Source organism: Pleurodeles waltl, chromosome 3_1 (assembly GCF_031143425.1).
Source record: "Pleurodeles waltl isolate 20211129_DDA chromosome 3_1, aPleWal1.hap1.20221129, whole genome shotgun sequence".
NCBI lineage: Eukaryota > Metazoa > Chordata > Amphibia > Caudata > Salamandridae > Pleurodeles > Pleurodeles waltl.
The window spans coordinates 1773068552-1773090638 of NC_090440.1; the positions used below are offsets into that span (position 1 = coordinate 1773068552).

The 22087-nt window shown below is 40.8% G+C and overlaps 1 protein-coding gene across 1 annotated transcript in view; it reads right to left on the bottom strand.

The window, feature by feature from the left end:
• Positions 1 to 22087, bottom strand: part of ITGAV (integrin subunit alpha V) — a 447435-nt gene that overhangs the window by 381347 nt on the left and 44001 nt on the right. The window contains exons 3-4 of the mRNA XM_069225776.1: positions 4356 to 4447; positions 445 to 562 (exon numbers count right to left, since the gene is read on the bottom strand). Of these exons, the coding sequence (XP_069081877.1) occupies positions 445 to 562; positions 4356 to 4447 (210 nt within the window). The remainder of the gene's footprint in view (positions 1 to 444; positions 563 to 4355; positions 4448 to 22087) is intronic.

The window sequence follows — 22087 nt, forward strand, 5'->3', positions numbered from 1 at the left end:
TACACTGTTTTCTATACCTTATAATTCATGATTACAACATATTGTTCAATGCAAAACATGTCATGGAAACTTGTTGCATTACAATGTGAGTTACGTGTGTTTTTAGATCTGGCATGGTTGTGAACCTGTCTTCAGATCTATTGTTACCACTTCTGTAAAATGTATACAGAGTGGTCTCAGAGAAGTATCACTTTATGCTTTTGGCTGTTTGCTGTATAATTCATCCTCCTATGGACTATTTGCAAAGCAAAACACGAGTGACTGTTATATGTCTTAAAAGTACACCGAATCATCACACATTCAATTCTTTATGTCGCAGTTGCTTTTTATATGGAAACAGACTTTTATTTTATGTTTTGGTCATGACCATAAATTCGAGCCTATAACCAATATTTGGTGATTTTCTAGCCATAGTAATTGCTTTAAAAAATACCAAATACATACAACTTGATCTGCAAGGAGCATATTCTACAATCCGGGTTCCGTCCTGCAAGAAACAAGTTCCAACAGGTTCTCGCTCTTGTTTTTTTTCGGTTCTCCAATGATAGAGGGGAGCACATGCCTGTAAAAACAATAATAATAAATACTTGAACAGGAACATGAGTTTTTAAAGCTAATACCTTTTAAGATGAGCGGGCACTCAATTCAAGAATGCAAATCATTTAGTTTTCAAGTTCACATTTGCTATCTATGTAATATTTTTACAGTCCCACAAATCTTATGTACCTCTATCGAATGATCCGAAGATGTTTAGCACTTAAAACCCATTTATGGTACTACAGAATAAATATCTGTGAGTTAAGGTGAGCAATTGTGGTTTAATAGCATTTAATGTCTACATGGAACCACAGAGAAGCGGTGGTGAAGCAGTCTTTGATCAAGGGATGGAACAACAAAGTATCATAGGGGAGGGAGGTAAAGGCAGGGCTTGAGATCAGGAGAAATGTAGGGCCCAAATAAGGAGTAAAGCAGTGTCCTGGAGGGTAGATGAGCCCTGCAGGGGCCAAAGAGGACGGGTAATGGAGTAGCACAGACCCAAGAACAACGGTAGTGAACTGCAGAACCAAAATGGGTGATGAAGAGTTAGAAGGTCTTGTAGGGGTGGTAGAGAAGCACAAGTTCATGAGTGGGCAGGGCAATGAGTGCAGGGTTCAAAGGTTTAGAACACCGCAAGGTCTAGAGTGTGGAAAAACACCAGGACCAAGGGTGGAGCAGACCACAGATCGATATGGGGTGGGGGGGGAGCGAGGAGGGGTGGTGAAGGCCCTGGAGCAGCAACCAGTTCGGTTCCACCCTCTTCCCCCAGTGCTGCTGCACCCACCCCCCCCCCCCAGCCCCTAGTGCTGCTCCAAACCCCATACATTTTCCAGCTCCACTTTTACAAACCCTGTGCTGCTCTGCCACATTGACCCAGAAATATGCGCCTTTCAACCCTGGACCATGCAGGGCTCCACCACCCCCTTAAGCCCACATGCTGCCCCAACACATCTAACATTGCTTCAACATTATGATCTCAGTTCTGCTCCAGTTCTCTTGTACCCTGCTTAACGATAAAACTGTAGTCCATGTGCTGCTGCACCGGTGCTCAGAAACGCTCAAGCAGATTCTATAGTTGAATGTGCAAGGCTTGATGACCATTCCTTAAGCTATCTATTGCATATCTAAAACACGGAACCAGTTGCTGATCCACCTTCAAATACCTCACATTGGGAATTCAGGAAACATCTGACTTTACCCTTCACACAACAATAGTCTGGGCCTCTGACCCTCTGTATTCCTTTTATTGCTTTAGCAGTCTAGTTTAATACCAGGAGACCCCATTATGGATATTTGCTGCATTTTAGAAATGTCCTGTTCATTTGTGCGCCTTAATCTGCGCACAGGTTCTGTACTGCTCCCCCTCCTTCACTAAAGCCTATGCTGCCTCACTCATTGGCGGGCTTTGAACTGTTTCACCCCTGTGCATCTTCACCACCAGTAGACTTTGTGCTGCTCTGCACTGCAGAACTTCATCTAACCAGATCGTGTGCTGCTCGTCCGTCCATTGAACAATGGATGCAACTGGTCTGGGGGAGGACTTTACAGTTTTCCTGTTGTGTATCCTAATATAGGCCTGGTGACAGCATCAATTAACAATGTTTACTGCACAACTAACACAGAAGGTGTTCATTGTTGCACCCATCATGTCAGACTGCTGCAAGCTGCATCATGCCAAAATTACCTGTTGTGGCATTTAGAGTATGTAAATCTATAAACAGTTGCGCGTGTGTATTCTCACTCCTGTTCACAGCTGAGATCTATTACTAATTCTATGATCCTTGGAACAGTTTTGTTATTTCTCTGTATAATATTTGTGAGAATTCAGCCATCACCTGCCTTACATTACATTAAAAAAAAACATACAAGTATGTTATAAAATGATCCATTTGCCATGGCCATTACATTTGTACAAAGGTTCATGGAAAAATTGAGTCACATTCATACTGTTTAAAAAAGTATTGAATATGAATCCACTGTAGACATTATGCAATAAACCGTTGGGGGTAAAGGAAAAGAGTCTCTGTTCAGAGGGACCTGAGGCATGTACAAATAGGAACATACTGGAGGGTCAAGACTCTCTGGTACTGTACAGTAAACTGCTTTTAAGACTCCCTCTGCGTTTACTAATGGTTTACAGTCGTGGTAGGAGCTGGTAATCTGGATAGATCACAGGAGTCGGGGAAAGATCTGGCTGTCTTATGACGGCTTGAGGTGACAGAGGGAGGAGTTAGTCTTGCACTGGAATGGGAGTCTCCACTTGAATTAAGGACTCTCATGGAACATGAAGGAGTTATACTGGCAATTAAAGTCTTAATCAGTTTGTCAGCTGCTTTTAACTGTTCTGCCATGATGCCGAAAATGCATATTGTCAATTCATGTGGATACCAACTGATCTTGTTGGTGGAGAATTTACAGCCATGTGGTGTCACTGCACTTCAGGAGACAGTGGTAAGTTCCCAGATGTGAAACTGAAGGTTTGCAAATCTAAAGTGCAAAACATCAGATCAGCCCCTTATTACCATTAGTCATGAAATGAAAGCAATCTTCAAGAAGGTTCTGCACAATCTCAGGAGATCATGTGAAGCGTTTTTCACCAAGCTAGGGGTAGACAATTACCATGCAGTGAAAGCCCATCTGAGAGCTAAGATATTGAAGGGACTTTAATAATCCTCTCAAACCAACGGTCCTATACTTGACTCATAAACGGTTCTCAAATTGTGTGATCAAAGACAAATATTGTATGGTACAGTTGCCTTTTCCTTCACTACACCATATAGGAGCACCTTCAAGTATGTGAGTTCAGCATTTCTGGTGCACAAAATAAACATTTTTGTTTGCTTTAACAGACTACATTTTGCTCCATGTACAAAAAGAATCTAGCGCACATATAGGCTGCACATAATGCCTACCGCCCGACTTTCCTCTAAGGTCAATAATAGCAATATCATCAGGGCAGGGGCAGGAACACTTTTCAATTCAGGTTTACAAACTCACCTTTAATCAATAGATCACTACACATGATATGGTAGCACACTGTCATTCCCATTGAAATGGCCACAAATGTTCCCCTTAACATGCAGTTTTACTGATTAAACCATATGGTGTGAAAACAATGAGCGGAATATGGGTTTCAGCAAAATGGTCTATCATATGCACGCCGTCAAGTATTCTGAATTATTTTCATCCTATTAAAATCTTTCCATCACACAGAATTATACAAATGTGCATGCCTGACTACTGAAATATATTCTGAAGTATGTGTACAAGCTATTTAAATGTGGCATCCATTACACTCATGTTGTACAGCACTGTCCACTTTACAAAATCCTCTAACTTTGCACTCAGGGAAAGAAAAGTAAATACCAACCTCCAGGATAACATAAGTATCAAATTGTGAGAAGACACATGGTGACATCTGACACCTGTCTTTGAACGCACAACAAATGCGTCATGATAAAAACAAGATTAAAAAGAATCTTTATTGCTCATTCACTGTCTGATGGAACAGAACATCTATCCTTTGTCAGCTTGCCAGAACAGGCTAGTAGTCCTAAAAAATTAATCGCCCTGATAAAACCTGACTCACCGTAGCTAGTGGACAAACATATTTTTCAAGGCCTGTATGTGCTCTTCCTGGCGATTTGCTAACTAGGCTGGTACACATTTTAACAGCATTAGATTGGATGCTTTTTTCATCTTTAAACTTAACTATCTATAAGTTGATATTAAAGTTAACCATCACATCTTTGCTCAGACATCTCAGAAAAAAGGCTAGAATCATTCAAAAATCTTCCTTCTGGCAAAACAATACTTACCAGAATTGTGTCATTTTTGGAACGCACGGAGGCCCCAAACCATTGGTGAGATTTAAATTCTATTGGATCATTAGGAGCAAAATCTCGATTTCCTAAAAACAACATGAAAGTGGTTACTTTATACCTTGTGACAACAGTTTTGGATTTAGAATTAAAAACTTTTCCTGTTAAGGAGATTGTACCGGTAAGAAAAAACACATGATGCCACCCCTGACAAAATAAACAGAAAGCAATAAATAAATTGGCAAAGCTACTTTTGGTTTTGGTACAAGAAAAACATTTTTGCACAACAGCTTGTGGAAACCCTTAAGGGGAATTACAAAGTTGACTACATGACTGAGCATTTGCATATTAATGCTGTAGCGCATAATTTAGGCGTATGATTCATAAAAATGCAACATATGCCCGTTTGTAAAAACAAATTGCAGTTGGATGAGGCAGAAGCCTTGATGCACCTTCGGTAATCCAAATCGTGGAGGGTGCAAAAACAAAAAAACGGGGAAAAACAGATTTAAAATTCCAATGTTCAGCACAGTATGTTAAGAAAGGATAAATAAAACACTGTAACAATGAAATTTCAATATATATATATATATATATGTATTATTTCAGGATGGTTAAAGAGGGACTTCAAATTTATGTAAACTGTATTTAAGAGCATTAAAGAAGTTGAGTTATTTTAACAAAACTTCAGAAAAAGAAATAGTTACTTGACTACAAACACAATTTAACAGCAATATTATATTTTATAGCTATAAATCACTCCATTGTCTGGCCGGAAATCAGTGGTAAAATGAGATTCTGTGCAGTGCTAAAACATAAATTTAACTGAACAGTATTGTACCCTGCTCAGCTTACTGGTGGTTCACCTGCATTTGGTGCGGTGGAGTGGCTTAGAACTCCACTAACTGTGAATGCATTTTCCCCAGATATCTAGAGCAGTAATCTGTAAGGAATTTTACAAATATTCTAACAGGAGGGATGTGGAAAGGGGTATTTGAATCTGTGAATATTAACACAGACGGCAATCTTTAGTTACAGGGAGTTTAACTAATCGTCGTCAGCGATGGATCTTTCATACATTTTACATGTTCTCAATTAATACTAGCACGCAGAACATAATCATTCTAGGGAAGGTGCAAATGGGTTTTCCTTAACAACAGACTGCTGAGCACAGGTTGTCCCTCTCTCCCACTCTGGACTCTTCCAAGGGCTGCTCACTTAAGCTGTATTACCTAATATATGTTTCCTAATAATACAGGTGTGGCAAGTCTGCATGTTGGTACCTAGCAGATGTTGATAATTGTCACTCCCACGATGACTGCTTCCTTAGATGCCATCTCTCTGGTAGAGTGTGCGCAGACACAGGCTGCTGCAGGAGATGTCTGGTGGTTTTCGTAAGACCAGGGCTGTAATCCACAGACTGAAGCTTTACCTTTAGATGGCTTAATCTTTGTTTAATTGATGGAGACAAATAGCTTTACTTTCTTCCTCTCCTCATCCAGCCTAAATAGAATTTGACACTGTGATTGACATCTAGCCACTATAGGCTCCTCCTTGAAGGAGAAGATGGATACTGAAAGAATGTAAATGGATCCATGGGTTAGTTGAGATGAGATTCCATAGGACCAGAGAGAATGAATTTAAAGTTGGTGCACAAAACTGCTTTAGTTTGAAGATTTTAGTGTATGTTTCATTTATGAAAAAGGCTCAGTTTCTCAGGTGGGGTGTCCCTTGGCTACCAAACCCCCTTGCTTTCCACACTGAGAACAGAACCCCGAGAAGATCTAGAGGTTCTAGAGTAGGTGTTCTTAAATTGTCTGAGACTATTGGAAGCTGCTGCTTTTCCAACTCCATTCATGGCACCTCTGTTTGTCCCTACTGAGTACAAGTCGTTGGATAAGGCAGAGTTACTAATAAGACGGAAATACTGAACTGCTTTCCCCAATTCCACTTTTACTGAACCTCTATGGCTGAACAGGGGAACCTCCAATCTTCCTGATATAAAGTTTCAACATAATTTTGTCTCTCAAAATCTTAATGGTGGAACTAAATATGTGGGACAGAATGCCTTGCAAGTAATCTGTTTACTCAAAGATATCGATGTGCAAGCATTTCTCTTCAATAAAGCACAGAACTTGCTTTAACAGAGTTGCAGAGGTGACAACACAATCCTCTAATGATGCCTCCCTAGTAAGAATGGAGGTGTTCTGTGTCCGAATGAGGAGTCCAGGAGCTGGACTCTGGGAAGCAGCCTCTTCCAAGGGCTTCAGTACTGACTTTATGATCCCTATCACCTTTTATATGCCTCCTTTGGGAGTCACTTTTCTTGGTGAAATCCGAAGGCTGCAGCATGGAGCCAGTTAGTAGGTGATGATGACATTGCTTATCATACGAGATTTTTTTTAAATAAATACTCCTACAGCAACTGAGTTGCACGGATGCTGTTGCTCTCCAGCTTTGAGGTACAAATTGCCCTCTACTGGCATTATAAAAATAGGGGGGAAACTCTGAAAGGATGGTCCTCTACAAGTACTCCAGTCTCTTCCCAGTAACTTTGTATCCATACATTAATCAGATTTCAATATTATTTTCCTTTGTGGCTTCTGCATCTTTTGTCTATTTAGTTTAATGGCTGAGATTTCTTTACTCAGTATGACTTGACTGACAGAGCTATTTTTAGAAGCAGGGAGTACGGGGAGGTGATTGTTGTTAAATTAAAAAGAAATTGGATTAACACTTTGCGGTTAAGATGTAACAGTGTAGAAAAGAGTAATAGGGGAGGCTGAGGTAAATATCCAGAAACGCGGCACACTTCATAAATGTAGAGAAGAATGGATCCATATGTCCGTAAAAAGTTCAATATTCAGTAAAGCAAAGTTCACAGCAAGACTATGAACTAGACATGGGTCAAATTCAACAGGGAGGGAGGTGGGGACCTGGAAGAAGCAATGAAAGATGTATGTCTCAGCACTAATACTAACAGTTAGAATTCCCAGGTTTTGGTGGAATATTAGTTGTGGGGGGGGGGGGAGGGGAGCGGTTGAGAATGACTGGGGAGTGGCATTGTGTATCGATCCTGACCATGCCATACTGAGCATAGTTGCTCAGAGAGAAGGATGCAGTAAGGAATGTAAAGGGGCTGGGAGGCGTGTGAACCAGGGCAGATTCCAAGTGATACCAGGGTGCAGCCAGAGGGCCTTTCCTGAGCCCCTTGGCTTCCTCCTTCAGAAGAGCATTAATAGAAATGGGGGCCATGGACTTCCAGCGAGAGGTAACAGCTGTCTTGGTGAGTGAGAGGGCAAGGTTCGAGAACTGGGAGCAGTGGCGTAAAAAAACTGTAAGGGGCCCCTCCGGACTCACTCATGCCAGATGCTGTGCTGATAGGCCCCCTGAAGCTCAGGCCCCCCACACCGCTGGGCTGCAGGGGCCTTTGTTACACCACTGATTTGGCTGTCCCTCTCTATCTTTTTTTAACCTCATATATATATTCCCAGAGCGAATCCAGGCCAATTCTGTGGGATCAGATCAACCGAAAGGGAAGAAACAATGTTAGTTAGGTACGCCCAAAAGGGTCAAAGGAGGGGGGCGGGACCAGAGCATATATGTGAAGTCAGCAGGACCTGCGGAGTATCGAGGGCAGAGAGGAGACACATGGGGGAAGCTCTGCTGATTGCTGCTGGCAAACCATAGACCCTGTGCAGTATGCAATACCGATTCTGCTTAGATTTGGAACTGTGTATTATCTTGTGTAGGAAGACTATCGCCTATGCCTGTTCTCTACCAATAAAGGGTCGGCCTGCATCTATTGCCCATTTATCTCTCAGAGGAGACAAGGACGCGCTTTGCTTTGCCTTAGTAGTGATGGGCAGCTATTAGTTAGAATGGAAAGAAAACGCTGTGGTTTAACAATGGTGTGCTTCGACTACACTACTGTTAATTCTGTACGTAGCAGATCTCCCAGAAAATACTGTTATAGGTGTATTTGATTCCTCCAAAACGGTGAGCACAGAACCTTCTGGGCGAATGCCACTGACCGTGTTCTGCTGAATTACACCATGCTAGAAATGGGGTTGCCTGTCTATATATTCCGATGAATTATGTACTAAAATAAGACATACAAAGACCAGTGCACTGTTCTTCAGTGAATAATTGCCTTACACATAAGACTGATGGAACCACAACAAATTGTTAAAGACTATTGATATCAGATTTTTAGTATTAAAGTTAAACTGGCGACACAAAGGGCAAGGTAAAACAGTAAAACAACTGATATTATGAAACTCCTCAGGTAACTTATCTCTCATCTGTCTATATTGTGCCCATCCCTCGTTTCTTTGTGTAAATGCAGTAGTTGGGTGCTACAAGGCCAATAAAGGAATCTGCTTATTTGTATGCCTGCTACTTCGACCACTGTACTAAGATCATGTTATGAGGTGTCATGGTGATCTATCCCGGACAAGTGCGAACGTTTGAGGCATCACAAGATTTCATCTTCTACCAGAAGTTTGTGGAAAAGTCTTATGGTCCCATGTTAGAAATATTCTACATCTTGTTTTGTGTGTTACTTTGCAGGAATTATTGTGCTTGGCAATGTTTATATATTACTGCACAGGGTGGTTTATTTTATTGTTCTTTTCCAGACTTCTAATTTCAGTAACAATTGGCAGCCTATCTTGTGCTATTGCAACACGATTTGTGGAGCTTGTTGTGTCTCGCTACCTTCCACGAATCTATGTGGGGGTACTCGTGTGTCGTATGTGGGTGATTACGTGGCTGTGGCATGGTTTGTAGTATGAGCAAGTTGCTTAGCACGTCATTATCACCAAGTCCTGGTATGAATGAAGCAAGTTAACATGGGCTCCTAAGGCAACCTGAGTAGACGGTGATGCTCTGGATATCTATTTTGTTTTAAGAGTTCCTAAGTGATTTCTGTTCACATACATTAAACGTTTGGTTCTATGGCTATAATAAGTTTGCAAGAGTCAATTTCTTTTTAAAAACAAGTTTAAATACTTATTAAGCTACAAGTTCAAGTTTCCTCAAATCAGCAGGAAAAGGGGATGATTTAATATCTTCAACAATGTGAAGTAGGTCGGGGAGTGTGCACTGATCTGTAAGGGCCTTGAGAGATGCTGTTGCAAGTAGAAAGAAAACTGCAAATCATCTTAACCATGCATGAGACATGAACAATGACACGTTATAAGGCATTCCAACCTAGAGGGAACTTCACGACAGACGTCTTTGGAAGGGGCATTACTAGACATTTACCTCCTATGACATAGTTTGTTTAGCACTCCTTAATTACAAATGTCAGTGCTGCTTTTAAGTGCCATCCCGCAGAACTGCTGGCACCGCTTGTCATGATAAATACTACTTTGCCGTACACATTACCATGCAAGATGAAATCCATAAATTGAGCCCAAGCCCCGTCACACTGTGCTCATTGCTGTTTTAGAAAGCTCAGTAAGATCTTTTCTGCACTTCCGGTTTCAGAAGGAGTGCAGGATGATGTGTTGCAGCTGTATTTACATATTAGGAAGAGCTATAGTATGTTTCAGCACAGCAGATGGATATATAAATACGAATATACAAGTTAGGGGGTTGGGACCGTAGATAGAGGGTGGAGATGTCCTTTAGTGTTATGAATTAGGGTACGCAGTACAACTTGGTGGCACTTGTGTAAGGTTTTGCCTTTTTCTGTTCAGTTTGAAAACTATGGTAAAAGGGAAATAACTTGCACAACATTTATCTTCTTGGACATTGGCGTATTCACTAGGGCCTTGGTTCGTTCCTCTTTGCTTATGTCAGCCAGTGGCTTGTGGGCAAAATCTATGCTGACTAGGGTCACTCACAATTGATGTTGCAGGTAACTATGTACTTTCCACATCAATCTGATAACTAAATTACTCCCTTCGTTGAATTGACTCTCTAAAAGTGGGTACAAACAAGGCGATATTAGCACTTTGTGTGAATGAGATACAGCCCTGAATGGATCAGTTACCAGCCTCGGCTTGCAATGCCCCCACCTTCCTCAATTTATTCTGGTCTCTTCTTGGTCAAACCACTTCTTTTTTTTCACTACTCTTTCCGACTGTTTCAAAACTCAAACACATGGTTATAGTGCCTTCAATACATATAAGGAGAAATAACATGAACATCTATGGACAGTGTGGCATCCTTTGGGGCAAGTTTGTGAATTTTCTGCTAATGTGGAAAACTTTAGGTTTCAGTTTCTTACTCTGGCTTTCTTAACAGTGCCCAGTGAGGGAAAGATTGTTGTCAAACTGAATGTTACAATGTTTCTCGTATGATACAATGTCTGCTCTTTGTCAAGTGTGCAAAGTGTTAGGGTTCATTAGCGCTGGGAAACCCGAGGGTATCCATGCGCTCTATAAACTGTGCAACATAACATAACTCAATGTTTGGGTCAAGCCTGCTGAAAATCTCTAATAAAATTAACCCCCAAAATAAGTTAAACCAATAAAAAAATCTCCCCCAAGATAGAGATAGGCACGGCCTACATGGAGGGATTTCCCATTTCTAGGAAGTACCGCCAGCTTATGATGCCTCAACCTCAGCAGTCAACTATGGTAGTAGTGAGAGACCAATGATCTCCAATACACAGGTCCAGTGTTATGTAGGCATTTGTGCATATAGCAGAATGCCTTAAATTACACCTGCTGCTCAATGGAGAACCAATGGAGAGACCTTAACATTCTGGCTGAACTGGCAAATTTAGGGGGTCGAAGCGGAATCAATGCTGCAGCATTTTGCACAGTTTGGAGGCGCTTAAGTAATGATTTTGCTGCCCCGAAATATAAAACATTCCCATAGTCTAGCCTTGAAATAACTAAGGCTTGAACAACGGTTCTCTGAGCCACAATCAGCAGACGATGGAGGATCTTCTTAAGCCATCTCAGTATGCCAAAGCAGATGGCAGCTACCTTGGTAAGCTGTGGATTCATAGTACGTTCAAGGTCCAGCCAAGCTCCCAGGTTTCTTTTACAACAGGAACGGGAATGGGGAGTTATCCATAGTATCAGGCCACATGTGTGCACCGCAGGGTGTAGAAGGATTACCCACCAACAGGACCTCTATCTTGTTACCGTTGATCTTTAAAGAGTTGGTACCCATCCATTCTGACACTTGAGCAAGACAAGAGTGCAAAGCTACAACATTCTGGTCGTCCTTAGATGACAGAGATATCACAATTTGTGCATCATCTGCATATGAGAAAACTGGTATTCTTACTCAACTAAGATGATTGGCTTCAGAGATCCTAAGTACTGGTTTTTATTGTCCAGTGCATGGCATTTGTCTTGTGACTGCCGGTTTGCATTCAGAATATATGAGGGACAAGGAGACATGTGGAACCCACTAGCAAGTGGGGAACTGTGATGTATGGTTAGGGCCAGGCAAACATTTAATCTGGAACATGCCTAAAACCATAAAACATAAAAAAAACAAAGGTTTAAATGTTAAAACTCAATCAGAGTAACCGGCTTTGACCAGCATGACACCAGGGGAATAGAAAAATCCCCTGTTTGACTCTAAGTCTGTCATAACATATGAGTTGGAATGGCATGCCCAGAATTACAAATTTTCTTGGGTCTGTAATTCCAAGGTGCAGGGATTTTATGTAATTTCGACCCTCAGAAATGAGAAAATAATGTGTGTTTTAGTGTTTCTATGCCAAACTCCTATGACAATTCCTCATTTGTGGTCCATTCCCGACCATACCTTTCACCTTCTTGTAGAAATACTTGTATTTCTGATGAGGCCTGTATGTTCTATACCAGCTCAACTGGAATTACGTCCAGAGTTGGAATGATCGCTGATGACTGGCAAGATGATGATACAGGCTCTAATAAAGTTAGCGATGATATTGGTCAGGCCTGATCATTACATTGTCACCATATTTGCAGTCCTGCAATGTCTCCTGTAACTACCCAACAGTCTTTCAAAGTATGTCTTTCGGTCACCAGTTCTGCCCAACAGGGCTGCCAGATAGCAAGAGTGGCTCACTTCCTGTAGAACAAATGGAGGAACGCTTCAGCCTGCTTGGCCTTAGTCTTGTAGCTTGAGCATGGGCCAGCTCTTTCTGTCCATCCGAGTAGTGGTTTCTTCTTCTAAGGATGATCAATGCAGTACAGCTTCTTGAAGAATCCTACACCAGATCACAGCCTTGGGGATGGGAGAGGGGGTCAGCAACCAGAAACTTCTCCAGTCTTTATTTCTAGCAAGGAGGAAGGTTGTGCTTGTGCAGTAGTAGTGCATCAAACTCCTGGTCCCTTAGGTTTGTCATAAGCAGCAAGTCAGAGGCAAAGGGTGTGTGTGCCCTGTTCAAAATCTATAACTCTGGGTTACTGAAATAGGCAGCATCTTGTTAAGCTTTCTTCACAAGGCAGTGGTGGGAGCAGGCATCCATTGGTCACAGAAATAGAACACTAATGTTTAGTTGACTCACGAGTGTCAGAGCATTTGTCCCTAGCCGCAGCTTTAGTCTCCGCAGACATCAACACTGCCCCTGCCCAGGTCTGTGGCGAGACCGCTCCAGTGAATATGGAGCTGAGGCCCTGACAAACCAGCACTGGGACTGTCGGATAAAGTGTTCAGCTTCTGGGTGCTGGTCTTGTTCTCACACCCGGCTGCTTGTGTATGAACAGAGTGCCAGAGTGGATGTGAAGCCTAACTGCTGCATCTGCACTCGGTTTGAAAGCTGTAGCAGCATTGATCCAAATGAGAAACAGAGCTTCAGTAAACTTAAGCTTACTATATTTAAGCATTTAAATCACAAACACAAGTCTCATCCGGGAACAAGGGTATTGCAATCTTTTTCAAAATATGGTTGTGAAAAAACGTAGACTCTCTCGCTGCTGCATCATAAGCATAGAAGCCGTGCAGATTAAACACCGGGAGCCCGTGGGTTTATAGAGATTAAAGTTGTTGTTCTTTTAACAGGGAGACCATTTTCAGCAGCATTACCTACAGACAAGCATAGCTTAGGTTTGGGTGAACCATGTTACTCTCTGACTCAGCATTAAACTGTTTTTCAAAACAACCGTCGAGAACCTGTCTGCCTCATCAAACCCCCCTTAGTTTAGTCCCTCCCGTTGCCTCCAGTATCAACTAAGAAAAGCAGCAATAACGAACAAGCGCCAGCAAAAGACTGCCATTTTTCAAACTACAATAACTTTTGCTTAATAAACTATATGCCAATATTGTATTTTCCAACACACAACAATTTGCTCTTACAGAGGCCAACCAGGATATAAAATTAAACGTTTCAGGAAGACACCATAGAAATGCCCTTCCACTCTAAATAAATTGCTATGGGCCATTACCTTACAAACAGTCATGCTTCTTTTTTAGAACTATTAAGAATGCGATAGCGCACTTTTTTTCAAGCATTCCAAAATGCGTGTGCAACAGATCACCAAGATGTTACATTATCAGGGTGTATATGAATGGCCTTCATGTGTTACTTATAGTTAAATAAATAACAAATCTACAAATCCTAGAAATTACATATTACAAGATATCAGCTACAGCAAAGGGCAAAAACTATTAAATTAGAAAATCACCCACAATCAACGTAATTGGGAATTATTCCCTTCGGTAAGGGATACATTCTATTTTGGTCCTTTTGTTATTATTTCACTTTGGTACATATGAAGGGTTGGGTGACAAGCAGAAAGTGCTGAAGGATGTGACGTACACATCAGTCTCAGTAGGACACATCTTCAAAATGTCTGAGGTTTCTTCAAACTTTCTTTTCAGTTGTGACAGTATCAGTTCTCACAGTTCCCACTGAGTGAGCTCTCTCCTTCATTTAAATATTTCGTGTCGAGTTCAGTATGTTACATTATTATTATTATAATACGTCATTTATAAAGTGCATAGCTACCCAAAAGGTTTCCCAGCGCTAGCAGAAATTACGGATAACAGTCCTCACACAATTGAGAGAAATTATGATTTAAAGACCAGACTGTTGAAACAGCCACGTTTTCAAGAGTTTCCAGGATGCAAGGAGAGAATCGAATTCTCTCAGAGTTACCAGTAAGCCATTCCAGAGTTTTGGCCCCAGATAGAAAAAGGCACGGCCTCCTTGGCGGGATTTCCTAATTGTAGAAAGTACCACCAACTTCTGATGGCTCGACCTCAGCGGTCGATTAGGGGAGTATCGAGAGACCAATGCTCAAATATACAGGCCCAGTGTTGTGGGCATTTGTGCATATAGCACAATGCCTTAAATTGCACCCGCCGCTCAATGGGGAGCCAATAGAGGGATGTGAAAATGCTGGCAGAACTGGCGAACTTAGGGGGTTGAAGCAGACTGCGTGCAGCAGCATTTTGCACAGTTTGGAGGCATTTAAGTAATGATTTTGATGACCTCAAATATAAAACATTCCCATAGCCTATCCTTAAAATAACTAAGGCTTGAACAACGGTTCTCTGAGCAGCAATCGGCAGGCAATGGAGGATCTTCTTAAGCCATTTCAGTATGCCAAAGCAGGTGGCAGCTAACTTGGTTTCTGTTGATTCACAGTAAGTTCAAGGTCCAGCCAAACTCCCAGGTTTTTACAACAGGAACAGGAATGGGGCAGTTACCCATAGTATCAGGCCACAGGTGTACGCCCCAGGGTGTAGAAGGATTACCCACCAAAAGGTCCTCCATATTGTCACCGTTTAACTTTAAAGAGTTCGCACCCATCCATTCTGACACTGACAAAAGGGCAAAGCTACAACATTCTGGTTTTCCTTAGGTGACAGAGATACCACAATTTGTGTATCATCTGCATTTGAGAAAAGCGTAATCCACAGTTATCTATGATGTCTGCCAGAGGTCTCACATATAAGTTAGAAAGCAGGGGACTCGAAATGGAGACCTGAAACAACCTTGAAGTTAGAGTGTAGTTTTGACCTGTGTTGATTAGTATGCATCTGAAAGGAACGATTGTCTAGAAAAGATTTAATGCAGGCTAGTGCAGTATCCTGTATTCCCATTCCTTCAAGCCTTAGGAAAAGTATATTATGTTTGATAGTATCAAATACTGCACTGAGCTCTAGTAAGAGCAGTGCAGCAGCCTTGCCTTCATCCAATTGTTGCCTCAAATACTCCATGACCCCAAGAAGCGCCAATTCAGTACGATAACCTATACGAAATCCAGATTGAGAAAGATGGAGTAAGTCGTGTTCTATGTGTCTTGTAAGTTCCCATGCTTTTCCAACACTTTAGAAAGGATAGATAGCAGGGATATCGGTCTGTGATCAGACCATATGAAGGGGTCCGCATTAGGTTTTTTTAGCAACAAAGTAACTAAAGCAATTTTCTAAACTTTTGGAACTATCCCTTCTGCCAATGACTGATTTAATAGTCGTCCAATCCATTCCAAAGCCTACTCATAATATCTGGAGGGCAAGGATCGAGTGAGGAACCTGACTAAATGGATGAGAGAATGGCCTTAACAGACTATGTCCAAGGGCTGAAACCTCCCCAATGTCATATTAAAAGTTTAGGAAATTTGTTTGAGAAATAGCTTCCCCTATGCCGGAAAAGGTTGCCTCGATATCATCCACTTTTTTGATGAAAAAATAGGCAATTTCTTTGCACTACATATGGGACAGAGAAACAGTCTGTGCCAATTTTGCGTGATCTGACAAGGATCTTACTACCTTACAAAGAGTCTTAGGGCAATTTTGGGTTGCAGTAATTTTCGTGAAGTAGATGGCTTTAGATTTACAACAGGCGTTATGATAGGACTTTAGGGCATTCGTATAGGTTGTCTTGTCCTCATTACCATAGGTTTTGCGCCATGCTCTGTTTGCATATTTGTTTTCCTTATAAAGAGAATCAAAAACATTCCCATGCAAATATTTATTCTGGAGCAGTGGTCAACAAAATAATTATTTTAGATTGCTTTAGCTCTTAAACAAAGAAAGGCACAAATAAAACCTCCTTCCATCATTGCATTATTTAACATAAAAGATCAGGAAAGGATTATGGGCCTGATTACAACTTTGGAGGAGGTGTTAATCCGTCCCAAATGTGACAGATATACCACCAGCCGTATTACGAGTTCCATAGGATATAATGGACTCGTAATACGGCTGGTGGTATATTTGTCACTTTACCGTCACTTTTGGGACGGATTAACACCTCCTCCAAAGTTGTAATCAGGCCCTTTATCTACCACTGCAGTCTCCACATTCTCACCAAACCTCATCTATTAACTTAACTGATTAATGTTCACAAGAATCCAGAATTTCTAAAAAATTATTTTGCTGCGTAGACTCAGCAAGCCATAACAGTACTAATTTTGCAAGTCTTTAACAGACACGTGTTTATTTCAACAATCTAGGGCCAGCTATATCACAAAAATGAGTGCAAAATGTCGGCTCAGACTCCTTACCTACTTTTTGCAAACACATTTTAGATTTTGCCATACAGGTGGGTCACAAAATGACTGATCTAATAAATAAATAAAAATAGGCATGTCACAATTTGCATACTCTTCTGATTGGCTGCAAAGACAGGGATGGGCCTCCTGCAAGGAACAGCAGATTATCCCCTTGCGTTCACATTCCCAAAAGGAATTTTTTAACTAACCCATTTTCCTTAAAGGAAGAAAAAAAAAATCCTTTTGGAAAACATCGGGATGAGCAAGCAGCCTTGCCCCCTCCCCCCAAAGTCAGTCAACACATTTCATAAAGGGTTAGGGGTCCATAGTAGAAACTTCTACTTGTCTGTTTATCATATCTTCATGTATGTTTAGCTTTACATAAAATATATATTTTTTCATTTTTCCTAAATTTTAAATTACTTCTTTTATTCACAAGATAGCGTAAGTATGTTGAATTTGTTTTGAAGCTATGAAGTAATATTGGAATATGCCAAACATTTCATTGACGGTAATCTCTGAAAACATATCTTGTTAGGATTTGCAAAGTATTTTCTTGTAAACCGGCAAGTAACTTAACGCAGTGGCAAGCTAATTTGTAATTCTTGATGGTAGAAAGATAAAATCCCCCATTTTAATCAATGTTTGTAGCCCTGGATAAGACATTATTAGCCATTTCTACTGCCAAATAAAGGTCTTAAATACAGGCCCTTTTTATTGAGGTATACTAACTTAAGGTAGTATGTAGATCTTGAGAAAAAACACAGACATGAGTGAAATATGGGCAGTGTGTTGTTGCAACTACCACTATTGTTTTGTGCTTTGATATCAGCACTTGCTAAGAGAGAACAATCTAAAAAGAAGAAAAAAAAAGAAAAAAGATAATTTTGCAATTTTTGCACGTTCCATGGTGAAATGGTTGTCTTTTGTAAGGGAGACAATATGGTATACCTTAGCCTCATTTTTAGATCTAGCACCTTATGTGATCAACAAAAAAGTAACGTTTGGTGTACTACTGAGAGAGGGGCTTAGACTCCACCCACTTGTTGGGTTCCCTAAAGTGCAGGATTTGACTGGGCTGACCCAAGTGCAGGTTTTGATTGAGCTGAAGCTGTGGGCTTCCACTGAAAAGAGTGCTTGTATTGCACGTTTTGGCTTACAGCAAAGCTTACTCTCAAAACAGCAGGACTGAGTTTGTTATGGTGGCAAGCCAAAGAAGAGCATGACTATCGGCCTGATCTGCTTATTGTGAAGTGTTACCAGAAAAGCAATTAGTCAGACTTATGTATTGAGGAACGCATATATTAACCTCATTCCATTTAAGGGTGGATTGCTATTTCTTCGTATAAAAGCCTGCAGGGAAGGATTTTATTACATGTAATCTAACACATTACAATAGTAGACAAGGGTCTTTGTGTTGGTTACTCCTGTGAAAACTGTGGAAATAGAAAATATGCCCCATGAGAATTATTGTTAGGCCTTTTTAGGAAGATGGTATTTTGCTTACCCAACTGTAATTTTGTATATATTTATAATAATTTTCAGGCTGTGTACCTTATGGCTGCATTGGGAATGTTTAAGCTCATAACAGTAAACTGGAGTTGATTATGGCAACAAGATACAGGCCTGACTGGTGCACTGGGAAACGTTATGTCCAATGAAATAGATGTGCTCTGCAATGAACAGTTATGACAAATGCAGTAGTACTAATTATTTATTGTGAAACATACCTGTTAAAGCCAGTAGACCTCTAACAATGGGTTGCTATCACATTTTGTTAAAGGTGAAATATAGGTATTTTGTTCTAGGTAATCTGACAGGCTACTGTAGCAGGTGAGGGTTTTGATGTTGGCTACCAACTTTGATAAACTGGGGGCGTTTCACTATGATGATTCTTCTTAGGTCCTATTGAGTGAAGTTGTATTTTGTTTTGCAAACTTACTTTTTTTCAACATATTTGTCATTTTATAACTGTATTCATGACAGGTGCCAGTTTTTGCTCTTGTAGAAGTCTGTATTAGTTATGGTATCAAGCCATTGGTAATGGCTAAAGGCCTTAACGGTTTATTGGGGAAAAGCTATGGAGGACTACATAGTTTTGATCTGTTTATTATGAATTGTTATGACAAACCCAGACTTGCTTATTGAGAAAAGCAGGTGTTAAAGGCAATAGGCTTTTAATGATGAATTGTTATTACATTGTGGTAAAGCCCGTGGGCAGGAATTGTGTTACATGGAATCTCACAGGTTAGCATATTGACAAGTTAAAAGAGAAAATTTAAAAACATATGATATGAAAAAAATCCTCCTTTGTTAAACTACCAATCATGATATCAAGCACAATGAAAGCAGGAGGTTAGGCTTTCTTTTTGAATCACTGTCACACTGCAATGTACTCAAGTTTTCCAAGTGCTCCTGTAGATCAGATGAACTTTTGTGGGGGGCATTTCTTGAGGTAGTTGTACTAGACCTATTTCCTGTGTCATTATTTACCTTTTGTCAAGATTTGTGCAAGAACTGAGGAACAGTGAAACAGAGATGAGCTGGGCGGAAGTATAGGGTAGAACTTCCAGAGTACAGACGGGGTCCTCAGGGGTGGATAAGGTACAGCCAACCAGGAGGGATGGTTACCACTTCTGGGGCAGTTTAAGTAGAGGTGCCTGTAAAGGACAGATGCCTTGCAGTCTCCTTTGGGTATATGATTATCACTGCCAATAGTTTGTTCCCTTGCACTTTAACATTTATTCCATTTCCTCCAGTTCCCATTTTCCTTGCAGTTCGTTGCCTGTTTGGGTTCATTCTGCTTCCCTATAACTTGATTTCAGTCATTGGTGGTGAGACATGGGGTGTCACCTCTATGCTCGCTAGTCCTGGAGCCGGATCCATGATTTGTCAACCATCGCAACAATGGAATTTCAGTTACGATTCCTTGATAGTGACATCTTAATTTCTTCTGAGAAGCTTTACTTCTCCACAAATGCTTACTCATTAATCAGTTTTGCTAATTTGTATATCAGTCTCACCTGGCAAACCACATTCACTACTGCCATTGCTCACCCGTCATAACCAGTATCGTCAAAACAGTCACATCTGACACCCAGGTAAATTATTGCCAGTACACTATTACAAAGCTTGAAGGAGTGCATTGGGAAGTCAGTACCACTGAAGACCGTGAGGGCAGAGCTCATCCTGTATTTTGTGTCTCTCATGCCCCAGTGTTTCCCTTAGGGAATTGCACAGGCAGAGGTGCCATTTCCTGTTTTTGCAGATCCACCAGTAGGAAGGATTGACGTATTAGTATCTGCATTCCAGCCTCAAATGCCATGTACTCCGAAAGTTCAGACACCTCACCTTGTAGCAAGAATGATGAACTTGCTCATCTCTCGTTACAACTGATCTCCATGAATGAGGCATGCAATTTTTCTTTCTCTGATGTAATCTAGCTTTCCTCATTGCACTATAACAAATGGTATGCAACGTGATAGAAGGTTTCTGGTTTGTGTTTCAGCGCACATAAGTACCATTGTTGACTTGCCCCATTTCTGGTCATGGGTCTTGACTTCTATTAGGTTTGCTCTGCCATGTTATTGGTTGGTGTAACAATGTTAGGCTCTGTTCACAAAGACCAATATGCTTTGAGGAACAATTAGTTTAGGAAAGGAATAACTTTGTCAGGCAGATCCTCTTTTAAAAGCAGTTCAGTGAACCTTCACCTCATCAGGTTCTGAACAGCATTATGAAAAAGAATATGGAGACTCCATGAAAAACTCAGGTTTAAAAGTCCATTATTTTAAAATATTTTTTCCCAGTTGTTGGGCTCTGGGATGTATATACAAGCAGCTGTTTTCATAACAATAATGCTTGCCAAACCTTACCCATTAAGGGGAATCTACATAGCTAAGCAAGCTCTGGTCCAGTAATACATTACGGTTGTGTTTCTCTATGAAATATACACTTAGTCACAGCAGCATCCTTGGCCTGCAATTGCAATCCTCCCAATACTGAATCCTGCAGTATTCTTAAACAGGCTCTCCCCACCACTCTTGTATCCTCATCAAGTTTGCTTTCTTACTTTACAGTTTGCCTACTGAAGCGTGTATTCTTGGTGGCAAGCGGAATTATAAGACTAGTCTTGAAAAGGAGTCTTTGATCTCTCAGCTATGGGATGTGGAGTAGAAGTAAGCCCCTCTGAGAAGTGGCTGACTGAAAAAAGTATTATTGACCTACTTTTCAATGGAAGGTGTCCTCACTGTCGTGGCCACTATGCTGATGATAATTCAGTGATGATGGAGGTAAAAATACCTAGTTAGGCCAGTATCACCAGGGCAAGTTCGGAAACCCATTGGACAAAGCTGCTCTTCTCCAGGAACAGGGAAAATCTGAGGACCTTAGCTACTTGCAGCAAAACTAAAATTTGGGTTAACAGATGAACAGAAGCCAGCAGAGACTTACACTCTATAGGCAGCTGAGCACCTCGAATAGTCAACATCAAACTATGCCTTTCTCCAAGAGACAACAAACAGCAAATGAGACCAATGAACACAGAAGATGGATGCTTTCTAGTGGGATTCCAAGAGCAAGACAGGTTTGTTTTCCAGGATCTCTTTCTTAGAAAATGGCCTTTGTCACAGTCAGATCACGTATGACTGAGAATTGAAATACAATGAAACCAACTTGTATGTTCGGGAAAATACAGTATAATAAACATGTAGACAAGATTCACAACAACATTACACAACATTCTTTGTAACAAGAAAGGAGATGCAGTATAGTTCATGTTGAACCAGCAGTACTACATGACTTTGGAATCCACACAAGTAAATTGGTTACCTGTGTGTGTGTGTGTGTGCTTTAAAGTCATCTGGTCAGACCATGAGAAACTACTAGTCTTGGTTTCAAGGACATGCTTTCCCTGTCCTAAAAATGTAAGTGAGAAGTAGCTAATACTAGTGGCTTTACCTTGGTCGGGACTGTGAATCATGGGACATTGGCATTCACTGTATTGTTTTTTAGCTTGAAAAAATACCTCTATGATCCTAATGTCGGAATGTGTGATCCTGAATGTAGAAATAGATGAAAAGATAATTGCTGGGCAACGCAGTGACTTATGCCTTGACAGAAGTACTTGACAGCTCGGATCTATAAGTAATTAATGAATTACGTATTGTAGTCCAACCTCTTCGCTGGCCCAGCATTGTGAGGAAAGTATACTGTACTTTTCTTTCTCTATAGAGTTGTCATAAAATAACATCACCACGGCGAATGGAATAATGTGGCTAGAAATGTATTGCTGAAAACGATAATATTTCATTGTGGTCATAATCCAAA